Source organism: Manacus candei, unplaced genomic scaffold, assembly GCF_025592945.1.
Source record: "Manacus candei isolate 608988 ecotype Guabito, Panama unplaced genomic scaffold, ASM2559294v1 h1tg000046l, whole genome shotgun sequence".
NCBI classification, from domain to species: Eukaryota; Metazoa; Chordata; class Aves; order Passeriformes; family Pipridae; genus Manacus; species Manacus candei.
Window position 1 is genome coordinate 361,875 of NW_026138094.1, and position 18,562 is coordinate 380,436.

Below are 18,562 nucleotides of genomic sequence, written 5' to 3' on the forward strand. Positions count from 1 at the left end.
CCTTGAGGAAGTGTCATTTATTCTTAGAAAACACTGTTCATCCCCCAAACCTGCTCTGGCATCATTCAGAGCATGTCCTTGTATTCCACTCTAACACAATGGAAACACGAACCATTAGGTAGAAATATGGATGGGTTAGACAGAGTGAGTGCATGGGGCAACAGGAGCCAGGAAAGGGGAGGAAAATCAGGACCTGTGCAGCCCTAGGTGGGAAAGCAAAGGTGCCATCATGGCAGGGCAGACAGAGGGGAAAACAGCAGGCCACAGGTACTGCAGCTTCAGACAAATAACTCAGATTTGGGTCCTCTCTGTGTCCTTCAGTTTGTGACTGCACACCCAAGGGCAGGTGTTCTCTGCTTCCTGTGGCCCCTGGTACAGTGAGTCCTGTGCTCAGTGATGCCCTGAGGTGCTGCACGTCCCTGCCAGGTCACACCCTGGCCACCACTCTGCTGTGTGCCATGGGAAACCTGCCCTGGGGGCACGTTGTGCTTTCCTTGCTCTCATCCTGCACAGTTTGGACAGTCTTTGCACTGTTTCCTCAGAGGAGATTCCCAGCTGAGCTCTCCTTACTCAGCTCTGCTCCCAGGGGAGGACAGGCACGTGGGCTGCTGCACACCCAGGAAGTGAGGAGTTGTCTCCACAGGGTAACTGGCTGAGGATGTTTAAAAGTTAAAACGTGGGGCAGTCATTTGGGGAATATGACAGCCAAGCCTGCAAACTCCCCTTGGAGTCAGACAGTTGCTCTCTCCTCCATCAGATTTACCTTCCTGGGCCTGGCTTGGTGTGAAGGGAGCAGGTGTGGGGGTGGTCCATGAGCAGGGGTCATCTGTTGCATGTCCTGGTAATGCCTGCCCTTGCTGTCTCCCTGCACAGTACAAACAGGTGGAGCAGTACATGTCCTTCCACAAGCTCCCGGCGGACATGCGGCAGCGCATCCACGACTACTACGAGCACCGGTACCAGGGGAAGATGTTTGATGAGGAGAGCATCCTGGGGGAGCTGAGCGAGCCCCTGCGAGAGGTGAGGAGGGCAGGGAGTGGGCACTGCATTTCCTGTCACCCTGGGCAGCTGGGCAGCTCCTGGTGCAGTGTCCCAGCAAGCTCCCACTTCATGTGTTTATCTAAAACTCTGCGTGGTGTGCTGGTCTCGTCTGTGCCCCATCCACCAGCTGGGACAGCAGGCAGAGGCAAAGGAAGGAGGGGCCTCCTAGCAGGGCCCACAAATCAAAGAAGTCTTTACAGAAGCCTCCCCCCCAGCTGAAGCCTGGCAATGCAGGTTCTCCCTGGAATGTCAGCAATGTCACCCACAAGTTCGAGGAGGGGTCTTTCTGCTGTATTCCTCCCCCTGTAATGTATCTCCATGGGAGAGAGAAGAGCTGAGAAAATGCCAGCCATGTTTTAAAAGTAGTTTTGCCAAAGTCTCAAAGGGCAACCCTCTAAAACTCCCAGTGAGGAGATGACAGATGCTTCTCCAGATCTCTTCCTGCTCCAGTCATCCATATGCTCCTTCCCTGTGTGGCTGGGGAGTGCTGTGCTGAGGTGATTTACTCAGTATCACTTTCTGCCACTCTCTGGGTCTGAGCTGACACACACAGAGCAGCTCCTGTGCTGTCACACCCCCCGAGTGACACCGAGCCACAGGAGAGACACAGCCCGTCTGCTGTGTGACAGCTGAACAGCTGAGCTGGGTTTTCTTCAGCCAAGGCTGATGATCCAGCCCGTGCCCCAGTGACTGGTGGCTCCTCTCCCTCCCCTCTCCTGACACTGTCCCAGTCTGCACAGGATAATTCTTTCTCCCAATGCCTCAGCACATTTGTGCAGTTTAATATCTCACTGACAAGCAAGGGCAGCAGAGAACGTGGGGCTGCCAAGGTGAGTTATGACATCTTCCCAGAGAGGAGCCCTGGGCTGTTTCAAAGAGCATTTCACCAGTGCTCTGCAGCTCTCGCAGTCCAAGGTTTCCTGCAGAAAGAAGAACACTGTGTGTGTTTGGGAGGTTGGGAGTGCTGTCCCTGCTCAGAGAGGAAGCACAGGAATCAAGGCAGTGGAGCACGGTGTCGGGCTGTCAGCTCCAGCTCCCCAGCATCCAGAGCCCATTCCAGCCTGCACTGGGGGAGCCACACCAAGGGAACAGCATTTTTCTTCCCACTTTGTAATGCACAGGTCAAGTAGGGGATGTCCATAGGTCATTAGATGTTGACTAAACATATGTGTGTCCTTTCTGTTCCCTGTCCCATCTCTTCTCCCTCTCCCTCTCCCTCTCCCTCCATCTCTCTCTCGTTTACATCACACCATGGCCAGGAAATCATCAACTTCAACTGCCGGAAGCTGGTGGCCTCCATGCCCCTGTTTGCCAACGCAGACCCCAACTTTGTGACGTCCATGCTGACCAAGCTGCGGTTCGAGGTGTTCCAGCCGGGCGACTACATCATCCGGGAGGGCACCATCGGCAAGAAGATGTACTTCATCCAGCACGGCGTGGTCAGCGTCCTCACCAAGGGCAACAAGGAGACCAAGCTGGCCGACGGATCCTACTTCGGAGGTGCGGCACCCATTGCTATGCTCATGCATTCCCTAAATTGTCCTGGACACACAGGGGTGGTACCACATGGGACTGACAGCCCAGGCACCTCCTCCTCCATGTCTGTTCATCTCACCTGCCCTGCAGCTTCCCAGAGAGGAGATGGTGCAGTGGGAGGTGACTGGGGCTCGTGGGCACTGCAGGAGTCCAGATAATAAATAACAAAACAGAAAAGGGAGCTTTGTTCTTACAGGTCCCAAATACTGACAGATCAGGAAAGCTGAGAACCTAAAGGTTAAAAATGGCCCATTCTCAAATATGCAGGCATATTTGTAGTATTGCCTAGTCCTGCTGTCTGGCATCTACCACACGAAGTGTTGGATAGACATGGAGGAAAAAACACAGTCCATCATCTCCCCAGCCTGTGGCTCAGCAAAATGTCAGGAAGGTCAGCAGGCAGGCAAAATGTGTCAGCAGCAGAGTTCTGGGACTAGCATGAGGTCAGAAAAGATTTAGGATGTTGCTCATGGGTAACACAAAGACCCCTCTCCTGTCAGAGCCCCATAGAGAGCTCATACAGCCTGAGACAGGTAGTCCTCTGGTAGATGAATGTTGTGGTACAAGCACTGAATGCACCACCATTAATGATCTGCTGAGAGGAGGAGGATGAAACCTGCCTTCCCTTCTGTGAGGCCTTTTCTCTAAAAAGTCCCTGTCATGCATTGCCCACACTCCTATTACTCTTAGTTCCCATGGAACAACCTCTCTGCACCTCCCTGGAGTACAAGGATTTTTCATGTCTGCAAACTGGGATTTGGAGTTCCAGAGATACCCTGACTAACAGATTGGATTGAAATTGCCCATGACATTCCCTGTGTTGTAGATACACAACTCTTTGGGGTACACTTACCATGAATCCAAGGAATGGTGCTGGTGGATTGACACCCAACATAACGCAGAAAGCAGAGCACTGTCAGGCTTTAGGTCACACCAGCTGTCTTGAAGTGCCTGTCTCAGCTACCCATACTCTGTGTAAGCAGTGGAAAAGCAGGATTTGGGAGCTCTCTGTTGAGTGTTCCAGGAGCTGTAGTTGAATCAAGGGCTTTCTGTTCTGTAAGAGCTGAGCATCCGAGGAGGAGGGGATGACTGCAGTGTAAATACAGTATTTACACCTCAATATTGAGGTGCCATTAATGTGGCTCTCCCTGACAGTCTGTAAGCATGTGGTATATCCCCAAAAATCTTTGAAAACTGTGAAAAGACAAATGTTCCAGGTGTGGGGATCAAAATTACACCCAGGCACCAAAAGCACATGTCAGCACAGAGCCTTTACTACAAATTTAGAGAGAATCAGCTTCAATGAGACACGGCTTGACCTTGTGCTCCCAGTGCCCACAAGGAGCTGGAGAAAGACAGCTCCTCCAGTAGGAATGCACAAATGGTATCTTTGATAATCCACCATAACAAAACTTGCCCAGCTAATTAGATCAGCAGAATCCCCGAGGTGCAGCTGTGTGTGGCAGCTGCCACAACGGAGCCCCTGGTATTTTTAAATGTTGGTGCCCAGGCAGGGGATTAGCACTGGCCGTGTTTTCGGTGGGGGAGCAGGTGGAGCCCAGCTGGAGAGGAGGCTGGGTGTGAGGGTCAGTGCAGGGGGTGTGCCTGTCCCCTGTCCCCTGTGCCAGCCTGCTGTGTCCTTGCAGAGATCTGCCTGCTGACGCGGGGCCGGCGCACGGCCAGCGTGCGAGCCGACACCTACTGCCGCCTGTACTCCCTGTCCGTGGACAACTTCAACGAGGTGCTGGAGGAGTACCCCATGATGCGCAGGGCTTTTGAAACCGTGGCTCTGGACAGGCTGGACAGAATTGGTAAGTACAGGTGTGAGAGTCTCCTTCTGTACCTGCTGCCTTGGCAACCCACCTCCAGGCTCGGTCCTTAGTTCCTTTGCTGAGTTGTGAACTGCAGGAGATCCTAGCCTGTCTCTCCCTGTCTGACTTCAGCTCCCTCAAGGAGCCCCATAATCTAAACCTACCGAGGGTAAGCTTAGATTAGATATTAGGAAGAAATTCTTCCCTGTGAGGGTGAAGAGGCCCTGGCACAGGTTGCCCAGAGAAGCTGTGGCTGCCCCATCCCCAGAAGTGTCCAAGGCCACGTTGGATGGGGCTTGGAGCAACCTGGGATAGTGGAAGGTGTCCCTGCCCACGGCAGGGGTAGGACTGGATGAGCTTTAAGGTCCTTCCTAAACCCAGACCACTCTGTGATTCTGTGGTTGTTACAGCTCATAGTGACCCATCCCAGGATGCCATCCCAGGATGCTCTCTGTCCTGTGGGAGACATAACCTGTGCTGAAAAGATCCTGTGTAACTACAGGAGACCAGGATAAAATTCCTTTGTCACAACCAGATGGGTTTAACACAGAGATTAAGTGACTTATGCAAGGTCATGCAAGAGGGCTGCAGAGCTGGGGACTGAGTATTTTGGACTCCCAGTCTAACTTCTTTAGCCTATTATGCATCTCTTATTATCCATCTCTCTGCTTTCTGAACGGAAAAGGTCAGTGGAGGTCTGAGTACAATGCAGAAGGTGAGGAGCATAATGGGGTGAGGGGGGTAGGGAATAACCTGGCATCCCAGCAAGGGGTGCAGCGCCTCTGGGGCTTTTCCTGCCAGGAACATTTTATTCAGTGCATCTCATTACCTGCTGCAAATCAGAAAGTGTGACCCCTGAGGAAAAGGTTCTGAGCTAAATATGTAATTTGGCAAAGCCCCCGCTAATGAGGCCCTGGTGTAAGTGGCAATAAGCCCATCACTTGGATTATTTAAATTAGACAGTAAAAGCACAGAGAAAATGTAATGTCAGGCACATCCAGGGATGGGCCAGCTCGGCTTTATCTCAGGTTCTCCAGGTCTGGGTGGTCAGTGCTGCTCAGCTTCCCAGCCTGATGCTCTCTGGGACTGTGGATACAGGTGGCCAGGGCATCCTGTGCTTCTTGCCTTTTGCTCTGTGCCTGCTGCACACATAACTTCCATGAAATTCATGGACAATTCTGAAACAGCTTGAAGAACCTCACATGCTTCTTCCCCAAGGAGAAATTCCGTTCCACAGGCAGCTGCAAAATGTCAACATAAGGTCAGAAGGTGACACAGAGCAACTGGAATAACAGGCCCTTTGGTGCAGAGCCCTGACATCGCCCCCCTTCCTTTTGCCATTCTGCTGACCTGAAACAACATCAGTCCCTATGCCATTGAAAATCCTACTGCTATCCTTGTTTCCCTGGCAATCAAACTCGGTTGTTTTCTGTTCTCTCAACCTTACACCTTCTATTGCAAAATAGCATCTCCATAACCCTTTTGAACCCCGTGGTGCCCAGCACTCTTTAGCTGGAATTGCCCCAAGGAGCCTAAGGGAGTTCTGTGCACCCTACTGAAACTGGCAGATCCCATGGAAATCCCTGTCTTTATAAATAAGGCATTTCTTCACTTCCCCTGGAACGTGCACCATGCAGACAGAGCAGTGCAGTAGCTGAGTAACAGCATGGACCTTTGAAGGAATCCAAAGTTCCTGCATCTGCTGAGACTCACTAAAAGTGGAGGGATCATTCTGGAGGGCTAAAGTCGAGGAACAACAGTTTTTGAAAGCCAGATATGAACAGAAGTGGGACCATATTTTTGGTTCCTGCCACGTTCTGCTTGGGAGCTGTACACAAGATGGAAGCAAATGGGAGCCTCTTTCCAAGTCAGTGGTGCAATCCACTAACTCCCTTCTACCCGGGTGGCAGCATGTCCTTGGGAAGCCCAAGCCCCAGTGAGCACACGAAGTGGCTCAGAGGGCTCTGTCACTGTTCTGGTACCAGGATAAGATCCATTCAATATTCCCCCTGTGCAGTGAGGAATCGAGAAAGCAGAGAGGAAGATCTCATCCCAATGTTTGTGGGATTACCTGCTGTTGGAGGGTGTGGAAAGCATGGTCTAAGCTTGTCGAGGTAGCAGGACGAGCAGGTGAGGCCTCATCCCTTGCAGCACCAGGAGCAGGGCTGGTTGACTGGAGGTGGGATGAGGCATTCCCTTAGCAGGGCAAAAGCAGTTTGGAAGCCTGTGGGTGGGCAGAGGGGGGAGGAGAAGGGCCAGTGCCCCCTGATCTGTGCCCCCACCGCTTCCTGCAGCCCCTCTGTGTTGGTGTGTCCTCTAACCTCTGCTAGTCATGGGAATTGATACTGGCATCCTGCCTGTGCCTTGCATGGCTGGGGAAGGAGCTCCCCAGGTGTTTGTACTTGCAGAGCTCTTCAAAGACTGGGAGGGATTAGTCTGCAGGAATTGACTGAGGCTGGGATTCTGCAAAGATCTGTGGCCCTGCTTAAGTCTCAGTAACTTCAGACTCTAAAAACTCCTCAACCTGCACAATATCACACTTAACACTCCACAGGCTCAGGGTCGGAAGATTTACACTCAGAGAAATTAGGCTGATCACTCGTTAATAATCATTTTATCACTGATTAAATCAGCCTCCCTTTCTTCTTCTTGACCAAGCTGTAAAATTCTCTATAGCATTTGTGTGTTGAAATGATTCTGTGATTTCTCCAGTGAGTAAGTCTCTGTCTGACAGTGTTTGTGAATCGTCCCAGTTTGTGATGCCTCCGTTACGTAAGTCGCATCATTCTGTTCCTGACTGCCTTTGAAACTGGCTTTCAGTGACCATTGAAGCTTAAAATTAGATTTTCACAAGTATTTGCACTTGTAAAACACAACCACTTAAATGTTCATTGAAAGTAAATCCAGCACGGGCCGTGAGTATTGTCAAATCAAAGTTCACTGATGCGTTCACAAGATATCGGGGGACAATTATTTTCCACTGTTCAATGTGCTGTAATAAGTACCATAAATGCCTGTCATTAGGTTCTCACCATCCCTGTCAAGGTCACTGGTGAGAGCTGAAAGCATCCCTCAAGCCAGAGGAAGGTGTTTTTTTCATTTTCATCAAGAATTTTTTGCCACATAGTTTGGAATGCATATATTTTGAATGCCACTTGCATATGTTTTGATACAAGGATGCCAGTTAACTCAGGATTAAAGATGCCTCGTGTTTCCTCCAGGCATTGCAGATGCTAAAAAAACAAAGGAAAGCCAAGACAACACAATTCCAGTCTCTAAATATAATTTATGGTATTATTGCAGTATGAGAGTGTTCTGTTCAAGATACTACAGTGGTAGAAGTTTTAAAAGCTTTGTCACATAAACAAGCCACAAAAATAGCTGTTCCCAAACTTTTTGACTGCCAGCTCGTGATCCCACTTCTGCAGTTGCAATCCTGTTGGGTTTGCAGCCCTGCTTGTCCAATCCTGACTAATCCTCTGGGATCTGCTGCTCAGAACTGGGCTGGCCCGTGTGAGGGGAGGTGAGCTGGGGATGAGAGGAGCTGGGATCGCTGCCAAGCTCTGCCACAGATTCCCTGTTTGTCCTTGTCCTGCCTTTGCTCCGTGCCTCAGTTCCTCATCACTCCTGCAGGGAAAATAATGCTAAAAGGTGGAGCTGGGAGTGTTTCACAGCTGCTCCCCTGGGGCAGGGCCCGGGTGAGATCATGAAGGAAAGAAAGGGGCTGAAATGTGGATAGATAAAACAAGGTGTGCTCAGCATCAGTTTTACACTGTATCCACACTGAAGTGCCAGATCTGTTTACTGCACACAGGTGAGTAACCCCCAAAGAGCTGCACATGTGAGAGGAGCATGATTATTTATATACATATATATGTGTGTGTATATATATACATACACAGTTCTTTTTTGAGGCTGCTGATACAGGCACAGGTGATGCAAGGATAAAAGTTCCTGTGGCCCAGGTATGCAGTGGGAGAATGTGTGAGCTTCGACTTAAGCAGGAGCTAAACAGTTGAATTTCTTTTTCTTTGGAAGCGAAGGCCCAGACTCAGAGTATTTTCTGTTTAGCCTCAGGAAAGGTATCAGTAACTCACCAGCCACGAGGGAATGTAAATTACTTCAGCTTAATTAAGGTGAACTGGCACCCCTGTTCACCTGAATATGAAGTGCCATTTCTCATGCAGCTCCAGAAGGAAAACAAAGCCCAAGACACCCCAAGAGAAGGAACAGTTGGGGGTGGTGATGAGATCTCAGGAGACCTGTCTTTGACTTCATCAATAACTTTGATCTTTGCTACCTGCATTGAAATAAAACATCTGCTCAGATAACATTTTACCATTCCAACACCTTTGTAAATAATTTTCAAGCCTCTTTTTAATTACATGGAGTAGGACCTGCTTACCAATGACACCTCTAGTCTCAGGGGACATTTCCTGCCTGGAAGGCACTCCAGCAGCTCTCTGCAACCACCCACACTGCAAAGCACCTAACTGACAGAAAACCAGTGCCAGAGTGTCCAGAGTCTTCCAGAGTGTGTCCCTGTCACAGCTGTCAGCTCCAGCAGGGCACTGAGATTGAGTGCAGGAGCTTTGGCATTTGTGCCACTTGAGGAGAACTCTTTGGCTTCAGTCTCCAGTGATAAGTAGCAGCCAGGACACTGCCTCAGGCACCACAGGCACCACAGCCCCTCCAGAATGACACAGCTCTTCTCCCCTCATGGATATTCACATTCTACCCAGCTCTGCATATTCAGTTTATTTCTCTGCAAAGCTCAGTATGATGGGCATAAATGTGAAGAGTGGGAGGGAAGAGCTCTGTTTATTTTGAATTCTGTTTAACTGTGATGAGATTCACTGGATAATATTATTCACTGTGTGTCATCTGACCTGCAGCAGTTTTGGCTGCATTCTGTCTGTTAAAAGAGATACCACATATTTTGACAGATACCTGTTTGGTTTATGGAAGAGGAGAAGCAATCAGTGGCAGGCCTGAGCTGTACTGGCAGGCCTGAGCTGTACTGGGAGGGAAGATTTCCACTTGGGAAGATAGGGAGTTGTCCATTTGAAATGTACCATCCAAGTTCGGAGGATGCAGCTTTAGCAAGAGGGAAGCAGAGGTGCAGGATGCAGAGGCTGCTGCCTTGGGTGTGGAAGAGCTCACACCCCCATGTGCCATGGATTTACATGGCTCTCAGGGAAGTTAATCTGGAGCAGTTTCCAGAGCAGGTTTACGTGCTCTGAACTCCTCTGAGTATGCTCCTAGAGTTGATCCAGCTGGCTTTGCTGAGCTCTTTTCCAGGAGCTCCTTCAATTCCAGGCAGAAACCTTCCCACAGCAGTAAGTGCAGTTCAGTGAGGGTTAACTTACCTTGAGAGGTCAGGCTGGGATGGGGAAGGACTGGGAGGTAAGAATTATTCTGAGTTCCCTGTTCCAGCCTATTTCCCTGTTTACATGGACTCTAAGGCAGCAGCAGGAGCTGGAGCAGTGAGACCTCCCAGCCAGGACAGTCCCAGTGCAGAGGAGTCTCCCTGGGGCAGGGGAGCAGCCGTGGCAAAGTGCCAGTCACTGAGTGTGTCCAGGGTTTTCTGTGATGCCCCTCTGGGGATGGTGGCAGCAGGCTGAATTCCCACAGGACACCAGAGACCCCCTGCAAAGCTGGGATGTGCTGCAACCAAGGGCCCATTTAGGACGAGGCCTATGAATAATGAGTGAAGACCTGAAAGAAGTAACCGTGTGGTGGGGGCAGCCACTCTGACAGCAGGCCAGGGCATAAGGCAGCCTAATAAAGTGAGATTATTTCAAATACATGCAAATTCAGAAAGCAATTTAGTGACCTGAATTCTTAAACTGCAGCCAGTGGGCTTAGAGAGAGCTGAAAAGAAAACTGAACAAAAAGTCACAGCTAATTTCCCCTGTGTCTGTGCAGAATTTTAACAACAGAAAGCTAATTTTGATTATTTGATGGAAGAATTATTGTTGAGTGCTGGCTCCTTTTATGAAATCACATGAGCCTTTCTCCCTGTTCTTTTGTGTGCTATCTACAGTTGAGGAAAATCTGACTTTGCAGTTCTTAATTAAAGGAGCAACATCTGTTTGCTTCGTTTCCATAATTTTACATACCTCACTCCACTTCAAAGCACCAGTAGCTTTGCTGTGAACATCCTCAAGGCTCTAAATATCTTCCTTTCCCCCTATATTTAGCTCATTGTTGCAGTGAGGAAAACAGGGAGTTTTTAGACCCCAGAGGGAGTCTAAAGCAAGGGAGGGGAGGTGGTGCATGGGGTGGTTGCAGGTGGTTCCTCTGCCAGCTCTGGGCCATCCCAGTGGGTTTGTGTAGCGCTTTTGGGGTGAGATTTGGGTGGATTATTTATCTCTGTACCTTAAACTCTGCTCAGCACTGTAATTTCTGCAGGATAAACAACACAGAAGGACAAACTGTCACACAGAGCCTCCCTGATTAGATTGAAAGGGAACAGAGTCCCTTTTCCTCTCTCCTGATGAAGCTTCTCCCTGGTTTAGCAAGAACACAGGGCTCCCTGCGGGTGGCTGAGCAGAGCTGGGAGCTGCAGAACCTCATTTCAGCGAGGGTTACACAGAGCAAACTCATCAACCATCAGCCCTCTCAGAGCTGCTCTCTGCTCTCCCTCTGGGCAGGGGCTGGGACAACAAATCCAGAGCAGGGAAGTGAATTTGTGACTGAAGCAGCTTCATAGATAAGATTAGGAGGAGGAATAATCTCAGAACCACTGGCCCAGGCAAAGTTACTCCCAGTCCCTTGTTCCACTGCTGGGTTATGTCTCATGCAGCTCCTTAGTCAGACCTGCCAGGGAAATGTATTTGTCCCACCAGGACTCTGCTCTGTGCCTGCTCTCATCTGGTGCTGCTTGGAAGGAGGATTTTCTCCAGAAGCAACTAATAGGACTTACATTGGCGTGTGGAAATATCATGTAAATGATGCAATTCATTAGAATGGTGGAACCAATTAATTTTTCAGTTTGCCAACCAATTACAATTTGGAAAAATGATTTTGAAAAATTCGTCTCCCCTTCAATAGCTGAGAGAACATTTTTCAGTAATTTTCTACAGTGTTCTGGAGGAGAAATTTGATATTTTCTTGGCAAAACAGAAGAGAAAAATTTGATCTAATGAAACAGTTAATAGATACAAGCTGGGCTCAGGAAAACAGTAAAGTGTAATGTAATTTCAAAGGCAAAATGAAGTGCTCTGTTTTAAAAACTAACAAAAATAATAATTCCAAGTATTTTACTGGTATTACTTTATGGATTTGACACAAAGTTAAGGAGCTTTGATCAAACCATTTCCGGTGAATATTAGGCACCTTTGGAAAACATTAGCATGCTCTCTGTTCAGTACCCTGCCAAGGAAACCAGTCTGTTGAGCTCCCTGTGTGTAGTCAGGAGCTCAGGCCATGGGAACACCAGTTCCCATCCGGGAGCTCTGATAACATCACTGTGCTTCCCATTGGAATCCAGGGCAGCGCTGGGAATTCCAGGCCTAGTCAAGCACACAGAGCAAATCAGGAGCCAAAGCCAGGTGACATGGAATTAAAAGAGTGGAATGAGGTGCAGTGATGGAAACACAGAGCAGTGGCTGCTACTGAGCCTTTCAAGAGCTGTTCCTCCTTCCCTTGCCCCGGCCGTTCCTCCCCAGCCTGGATTTGTCCAGTATCAGGACAGCAAATGCAGCAAGGCACCTTTTAAGCTTTGAGCTCAGCATGATGTCTCCCATCCACATCCTGACCTTGCAGTGGTGCAAGATCTACAGATTCCACATGCTGGGATTTGTACCTTCAGCTCCAGAAAGGGAGTGATTACAAACCTGCAGCCTGAGCCCCTCCTTAGCTCAGCAGTGCTGGTCACACTCTCCCTTACCTGCCAGTTGTAGTGAGGTGGGTTGTCTTCTCTCCATGCTCTCTTTCTGTTTGAGCAGCAGTTTGTGAGCCTATTTGTATGTGATTCTAGTAAAACCCAGGTGGAAATAACTCTGTGTGTGTGTGTGTGTGTGTGTGTGTGTGTGTGTGTGTGTGTGTGTGTGCAGCAGGACCCTCTGCACCGTTCCCTCCCTTTCACTACCAAATGCAGTTTAAAGGTGACATTCATGCTCTCTCTGGTGTGCCTGGCTGTGGGTAGAAGCAGGATCTGTCTGTATAGGGGTATCCAGTGTTGTTCCAGTGCAGCATACAGTGAAACAGCCATTATATAATACCCTACACACGCACTTCCAGTGCAGACAAGCTCTCCAGCCCTTGGAACGACTTTAGCAGCGCAGAACCCTGTTTGCCTTCAGGACTGTGTCCTTCCCAGGCTGATGTCTTGCTCTGAGATGAGAAAAGAAAGCCTTTCTGCGTTTTTTTTTTTTTTAATTTTTTTTGGTAGGCAGTAGGTGAAACACAAAAGCATTAAGCATCCCATCCCAGCACCCACAACAGACACGTCCCAGTTCAGCTCCAGGGTCAGAACTCTGGCAGCGTTTCAGTGCAGCTCAACCCACTGCAAGCACCCAGGGCCACACCTCGTCCTTTACAAAGTCATAAATGCTTGATTTTAGAAAGTAAAGTAAAGGAAAAACCCTCAGCGTGTTCTTCCTACCACATAGCCCTGAATGGTTCCCCAGAGCCTGACTGGTTCTGTCCTTCAGGCCAGGAGTGCATCCCTTCAGTGCCAGGTGCACTCCCAGGCCAGACAAAATCATTCCACCACATTTTCCAGCCCATTGCAAAGGCAAAGCGCTGAGTTAATGCTTTGCTGCAGGCTGGGAGGGCCAGCTGGAACATGATGTTTCTGGCCTGCAGTTTCCCTAAAGCTGGGAGTAGAAGGGCATGGCCAGGCAGGATGGGAGCTGCAGGATGTCTGAGGGTCATACCTGGGCCAGCTGAGCTTTTCCAGCACAGAAAGTCATAGAAGAGAATCACAGAATCATTAAGGTTGGAAAAGAACTCCAAGATCATCATCTTCTGTCCCTTGTTCACAGAGAAATTTCCTTGCAACTAAACCCACATATTTGACTCCAGAGTGAACAAGTCAAATGAGACAGATAAGAAAAGGGTGTAACTGAAGGAGAGTAACTGAAGACTTCACTGGACTAATATTTTTGAGGATTTATTCTCTTTTTTTTAATGGAAGCTTAGATTGTGAGGTGCAAGATAGGACTCTTCCAGATCCATAAGCTTTGCTACCAGTCTGCCACGCTTATCAAAAGTGGCTTTACTGTCTAACTAGGGATATGTGTCCCGTTGGGCTCAGTTTGATGGGATCTTGAGGTTATTCATACCACAAAAGCAGAAGATGTGATGTTTGTCATCTTGTTGCTGGAGCAGAGAGACTATGCCCAGATCCCATGAGGACAGTGGAGAGGAGACAGTGCCAACAATTCGAGGGAAGTCTGGCAGGCAACTTTGAGGAAGCCTCCCATGCTTTGACGTCCCAGAATGACTCTTTCTCTCTTCACTTTCTCTACAGGCAAGAAGAATTCCATTCTGCTGCATAAAGTCCAGCATGACCTGAATTCGGGTGTTTTCAACTACCAGGAGAATGAGATCATCCAGCAGATCGTGCAGCACGACAGGGAGATGGCTCACTGTGCTCACAATGTCCAGGCCGCCGCCGCCGCCGCCTCCACACCCACCCCGGTCATCTGGACCCCGCTGATCCAGGCCCCCCTCCAGGCTGCAGCAGCCACCACGTCCGTGGCCATCGCCCTGACCCACCACCCCCGGCTCCCCACAGCCATCTTCCGTCCGCCCGTGTCCGTCCTGGGCTCCCTGGGGCAGCAATCCAACCAGACTCCCAGGCAGCTGAAAAGATTTCAGTCCCTGATCCCATCGACCGGCCCCTCTGCCGTCGGCTCTCCCTCCAGCACTCCATCCCAGCTGCACACACCCGGAGCAGAAACCCCCTCGTCCTCTTCCTTCCACATCCAGCAGCTCGCAGGGTTCTCAGCTGCCGCCGGCTTAGGCCAGTTCCAGGTGGGATCCCCTCCAGGTGGCTCAAGCCAGCCGGGTTTGAGCAGCACCTCCTCGGTGGGACTGAGCCAGTTCCAAAACGCACCTTCTGGATCACCCTTAGGTGCAGCTCAGCCGGTGCAGCAGCAGCAGCAGCAACAGCAGCAACAGCAGCAACAGCAGCAGCAACAGCAGCAGCAACAGCAGCAACAGCAACAGCAGCCAGCCCTTTCCAGCAGTGGATTTGGGCACTTCCAGCAAGCCACAACCAGCTCCCCATCAACGTCCCTCACCCAGCTCTCATCAAACTCACCCCCCAGTCTTCTCAACCAGTTCCAGCCAACCACCAGACCACTGCAGGGGGGACAGTTACAGCAGCTCTCGGGCAGTGGGACTTTGGGGGGAATTAATCACTTCCAACCCCCTCCTTCTTCCAACTCTCCATCCTCCAGCCTAAGCCAGCTGGCACAGGCCTCAGGTGGGCCATCCTCAGGCCTGTGCCAAACACATCCAAGTGCATTAGGATCTTTAACTGGAACAATAGCCCAGCTCCACCAAGAACGGCCTCCCTTTGCCTCCGTGTCTCCACTACAACAGTCCGGTGTCGCCTCTCCCTGTTACACCCCTTCTGGCCTTAGTCCTCCCAGTCAGAGCCCAGTGGCAACAAGAACTTTCCAGAGTGGCCCTGCCGGGCCCACAGGCTCTCACGGCTCGCTGCTGCTGCCCCAGCCCGCCAGCCCCCCTCCGCAGATCCTGCAGGCCAAGGGCACGACGCCAGTGCCGCCGGGACGGCTCAACCAGGACATCAAGCTGATCTCTGCTTCCCAGCCATCTCTGCCCCAGGAGCTGGCGCAGACACTGGGCCACAGCTCTCCTCATTCCTCTAGAGAATCTGTTTCTAGCTTCTCTCCTTTTCCTGGAGGAGGGACTGGACTTCTGGGGAAGCCTTGTAGCTCGATCCCCGGGCGTGTGACTTTGCCGCGGCAGATGTCCTCAGGGTCTTTGCCACACCCGCTGGTGTTCGGGGCCGGCGCCGCTCCTCTGACTGCTGGTGGGCGCAAAGAATCCATAGTGCTCACAGGGGATCTGGAGCCCGTCAGATCCAAACTGCCCTCCAATTTGTGAGGACTCCTCCCGAGAGCTGGTTATGTCAGCCCTGCAGTTCAGTTCCTGATGAGTTCATGAAGCATTTTTTTTCCCTTTCCTTCCCCCCCACCCTCGCGCCCGCTTTGTTTTCTCCATTTCGTTTGTTTAGGTTTAACTGTGCTTAGAAACAAAGAAAAACACATGAAAAACAACAACAACAACAAAAAAAGAAGATAACCAGGTATTCTTAGAGCTATAGATTTTTGGTCACTTGATTTTATAGAATATTTTAATACATGGAACAAAAGGATATGAGCAAATTTAATCCAACGAGGTAACGCACAGGCGAGGCGTGTGCCTGAGCTGGAACATGTGAATGATCAGCCATAGAAGCCACCAAAAAAAGGTTTTCCTGTTGAGACAAAGATCCAAGGTTGACGTGGGCTGTAGGAGGTGACATCAGGTCAGGTCTGTAGCTGGTGTTTTAGGACAGCCCTGGTTGGCCTCAGCTGTGACCCTGGTCTGCAGCACCTGGTTCTGGGGGTTGTGGATGGCCCACTGTGAGCACCAGAAGGTGTCCCTTCTTCCCATGTTCCCTCCTGTGTTCAGATTGCAAAGCAAGCGAGAAGAGGGGGGAGTTTCATTATTCCAGACCCCTCTAGGGATTTCCCAAGGGCCAAGTTTTGGTTTGGACTCCACTTGAAGAAGATGAAGGTGACCAGCAGGCGGACGGGCCTCACTCAGACTGTCTCTTTCTGACTCCACTGATGCTCTGATGGGAACAAGGAGCAGTCCCTTGTAGGTCACAAGGAGGGCAGTGATTATCCCCTCTGTATTTTTGTCATGGATGTGGGCAGTGGGAAAAATCTTGGCTCTGCCAGCACACCAGGCAGTGACCTCAGCTGGCACAAAGGCCCAAACTTCAGCCTCTCCATGGTTTGGAAAGTGTGTGTGCAAAGCCAGGGGAGGGATGGAGAAGGAAAGCACTTGAACCTTCCCCTGTCGCGTTACTGTCTCAGTGTCCATGGGCTGACTGCTTTGAAGAGAACTAGAAAAGGACTGAGCAGTGGGGTGCAGTCACCCCTGCCCTCCTCCTCCTCAGCCTAGAGGAGTTTGAGCTTTGAGGCACCCAGAGTAGTTCTGGTGCCCAGCCAAGAATCCTCCAGATTTGCAACTCTGTTTTCACCACTCACACCAGATTAGACCAGAGATTTGGCCAGCCATGGTCTGTGCTTCCCCCCCGCCGGGGAGTCCAAAATCCTTCGTTTGACTTCACCAGCAATAAGAGCTGCACCCGATGGGCTTTGGCCTGGCCCTGCAGCTGCAGCGTCACTGGACACACCTGGGGCCTGGCAGGCACCTGGAGCTGGAGTTTTTGGGCTCCCCTAAGGCAGTCAGAGTGGGATGAGGGCGTGAGGGGCCGCTGGGTGCACACTGAGAAGATGCAGCCTTTACCTCTAGAGTGAATGTCTCCTTTTCTGTTACTTTGATCCTTTCTCTGTTTCAGTTTTTCTTAGGCCAAGAGGTGTCTACACCTCACTGTAAGAGTCAGGTGCTCAACTTTTCTAACCCTTGTTAGAAAGACATCCAGCCTCCCTCTGTTTCCAGCTATCATGGGGTCCCCAGAGGGAAAGCAGGACTTCATGCAGCAGTGCCAAAAACTTATCCCAGTAATGATATAGGTCCCTCAAACTCCCTCTCTGACCTCCTCCCACCCCCAAAACACTGGCTGACAGTTGTTTTTTATACTAAATTGTTTGCAAAACTCTTTGACATGTGCCTGTATCTCGAATGTTGCTGCAGCATTCCTGGGCACTCCTGCTTCAACGTGCTTTGGTGGCTCAGAATTCAGATGTAATCAGCTTTGGTCTTCCTTAAAGGGTCAGGGGAACTCTAGAAATGTTTTTTCTACTAGCTACATACACCTATATATGTGTGAGTGTGTGTGGTGGGAGGGGTGCATGTGTGTGTGTGTGTGTGTTTGTATAGATTTTATATATCTATCTATATACACACACATGCTTTTATATATATAGTATAGTTATACACCTATGTAGTCTATTTATGCACACATGTAAGCACACACACACACACACATTTATATATATATATATATATATATATCCTAGTTTTAAAATACATGTCGATTTTGACCCTCCTGTAGGACTGATTGGCAGGTGATAATTATAATCTATAGATCCTGCTTTTCCAAATATGTACAGGTTCATCTTGAAACAGGAATTGAAGCAGACTCACAGACCCTCTCATATTTTCAAAGGTATGAGGCAGTTCCTAAAAGGAAGACTCACAATATCCTTTTCAGTTTTCTACTTGGTTTAGCAAACTTTTTCCCCCATGTGCTGGAGGGCCCCTAGAACGAGCATCTCGAGAGGTTGGGAGCTGAGTCTGGCTGTGGGGTGGGAAAGCAGGGAGGAAAGGTCTCCAGCCCAGCAATGCCAAGCCCTGCTCGATGGCTGTCCTGTGACTGCTGCACTGGTACTTGAATTCCCCAGCCCCGTGGACACTCAGACAGGGGGGCACAGGACCCCCAGGGCTGGCTCTGGCAGACGTGTGTTCCATCACCACTGCTGAACATCCTCCTTTGCTTTGTGTTTCACGGGGATCTCCTTTGGTTTCCCAGTTCTTAGCAGTGCAGTAGCCAATATTGAGTTATTCTGACTGGACCCCAGTCAACACTAGGCTTGTCTCAGTAGGTGGAACTATATTTATTATTATTATTATTATTATTATTATTATTATTATTATTACTACTGTTATTTTTGTTTTCTTTTGGGGGGAAGGGAGGGAAGAGTTCTAGGGGTGGGGTTTGCAATATAAAACACACAATAAAAACCTTAGTAAATAAAAACATGAAAAACCCATCCCTCTGACTTGCTGTCTGCTTTAAGTGGAGAACTTCAGGCAACATGAGATGAGGTTTAAAGAAGAAAAGTCCCCTTGGGTGGAATTTCAGTCCTTTGCCTCACTTCTGTCTCTGTTTTCCTGATGTCTTCAGAGCTTTAGCAGCGTGTTGACCACCTCACATATTCTCATCTGAAGTCTGTGTTGAGCCATTGACCAGTAGAAGTGTAAAACTTTTGCCTACACTTGACTTTGTAACAGTT

General features: G+C 49.8%; 1 protein-coding gene across 8 annotated transcripts in view; it reads left to right on the forward strand.

Moving 5' to 3' along the window:
- Positions 1–18,562, forward strand: part of HCN4 (hyperpolarization activated cyclic nucleotide gated potassium channel 4) — a 148,366-nt gene that overhangs the window by 119,452 nt on the left and 10,352 nt on the right. For 2 of the 8 annotated variants that reach the window (XR_007906073.1, XR_007906072.1), the window contains exons 5-8: positions 874–1,020; positions 2,301–2,541; positions 4,224–4,388; positions 13,870–17,715. Coding sequence is in view for 3 of the 8 variants with exons in the window: in XM_051796388.1 (XP_051652348.1) it covers positions 874–1,020; positions 2,301–2,541; positions 4,224–4,388; positions 13,870–15,476 (2,160 nt within the window). In the remaining 5 variants the exon portion in view is untranslated. Of the gene's footprint in view, positions 1–873; positions 1,021–2,300; positions 2,542–4,223; positions 4,389–13,869; positions 18,511–18,562 lie in introns of those variants that run through there. The other 6 variants (XM_051796389.1, XM_051796386.1, XR_007906076.1 and 3 more) reach the window with 5 other exon arrangements.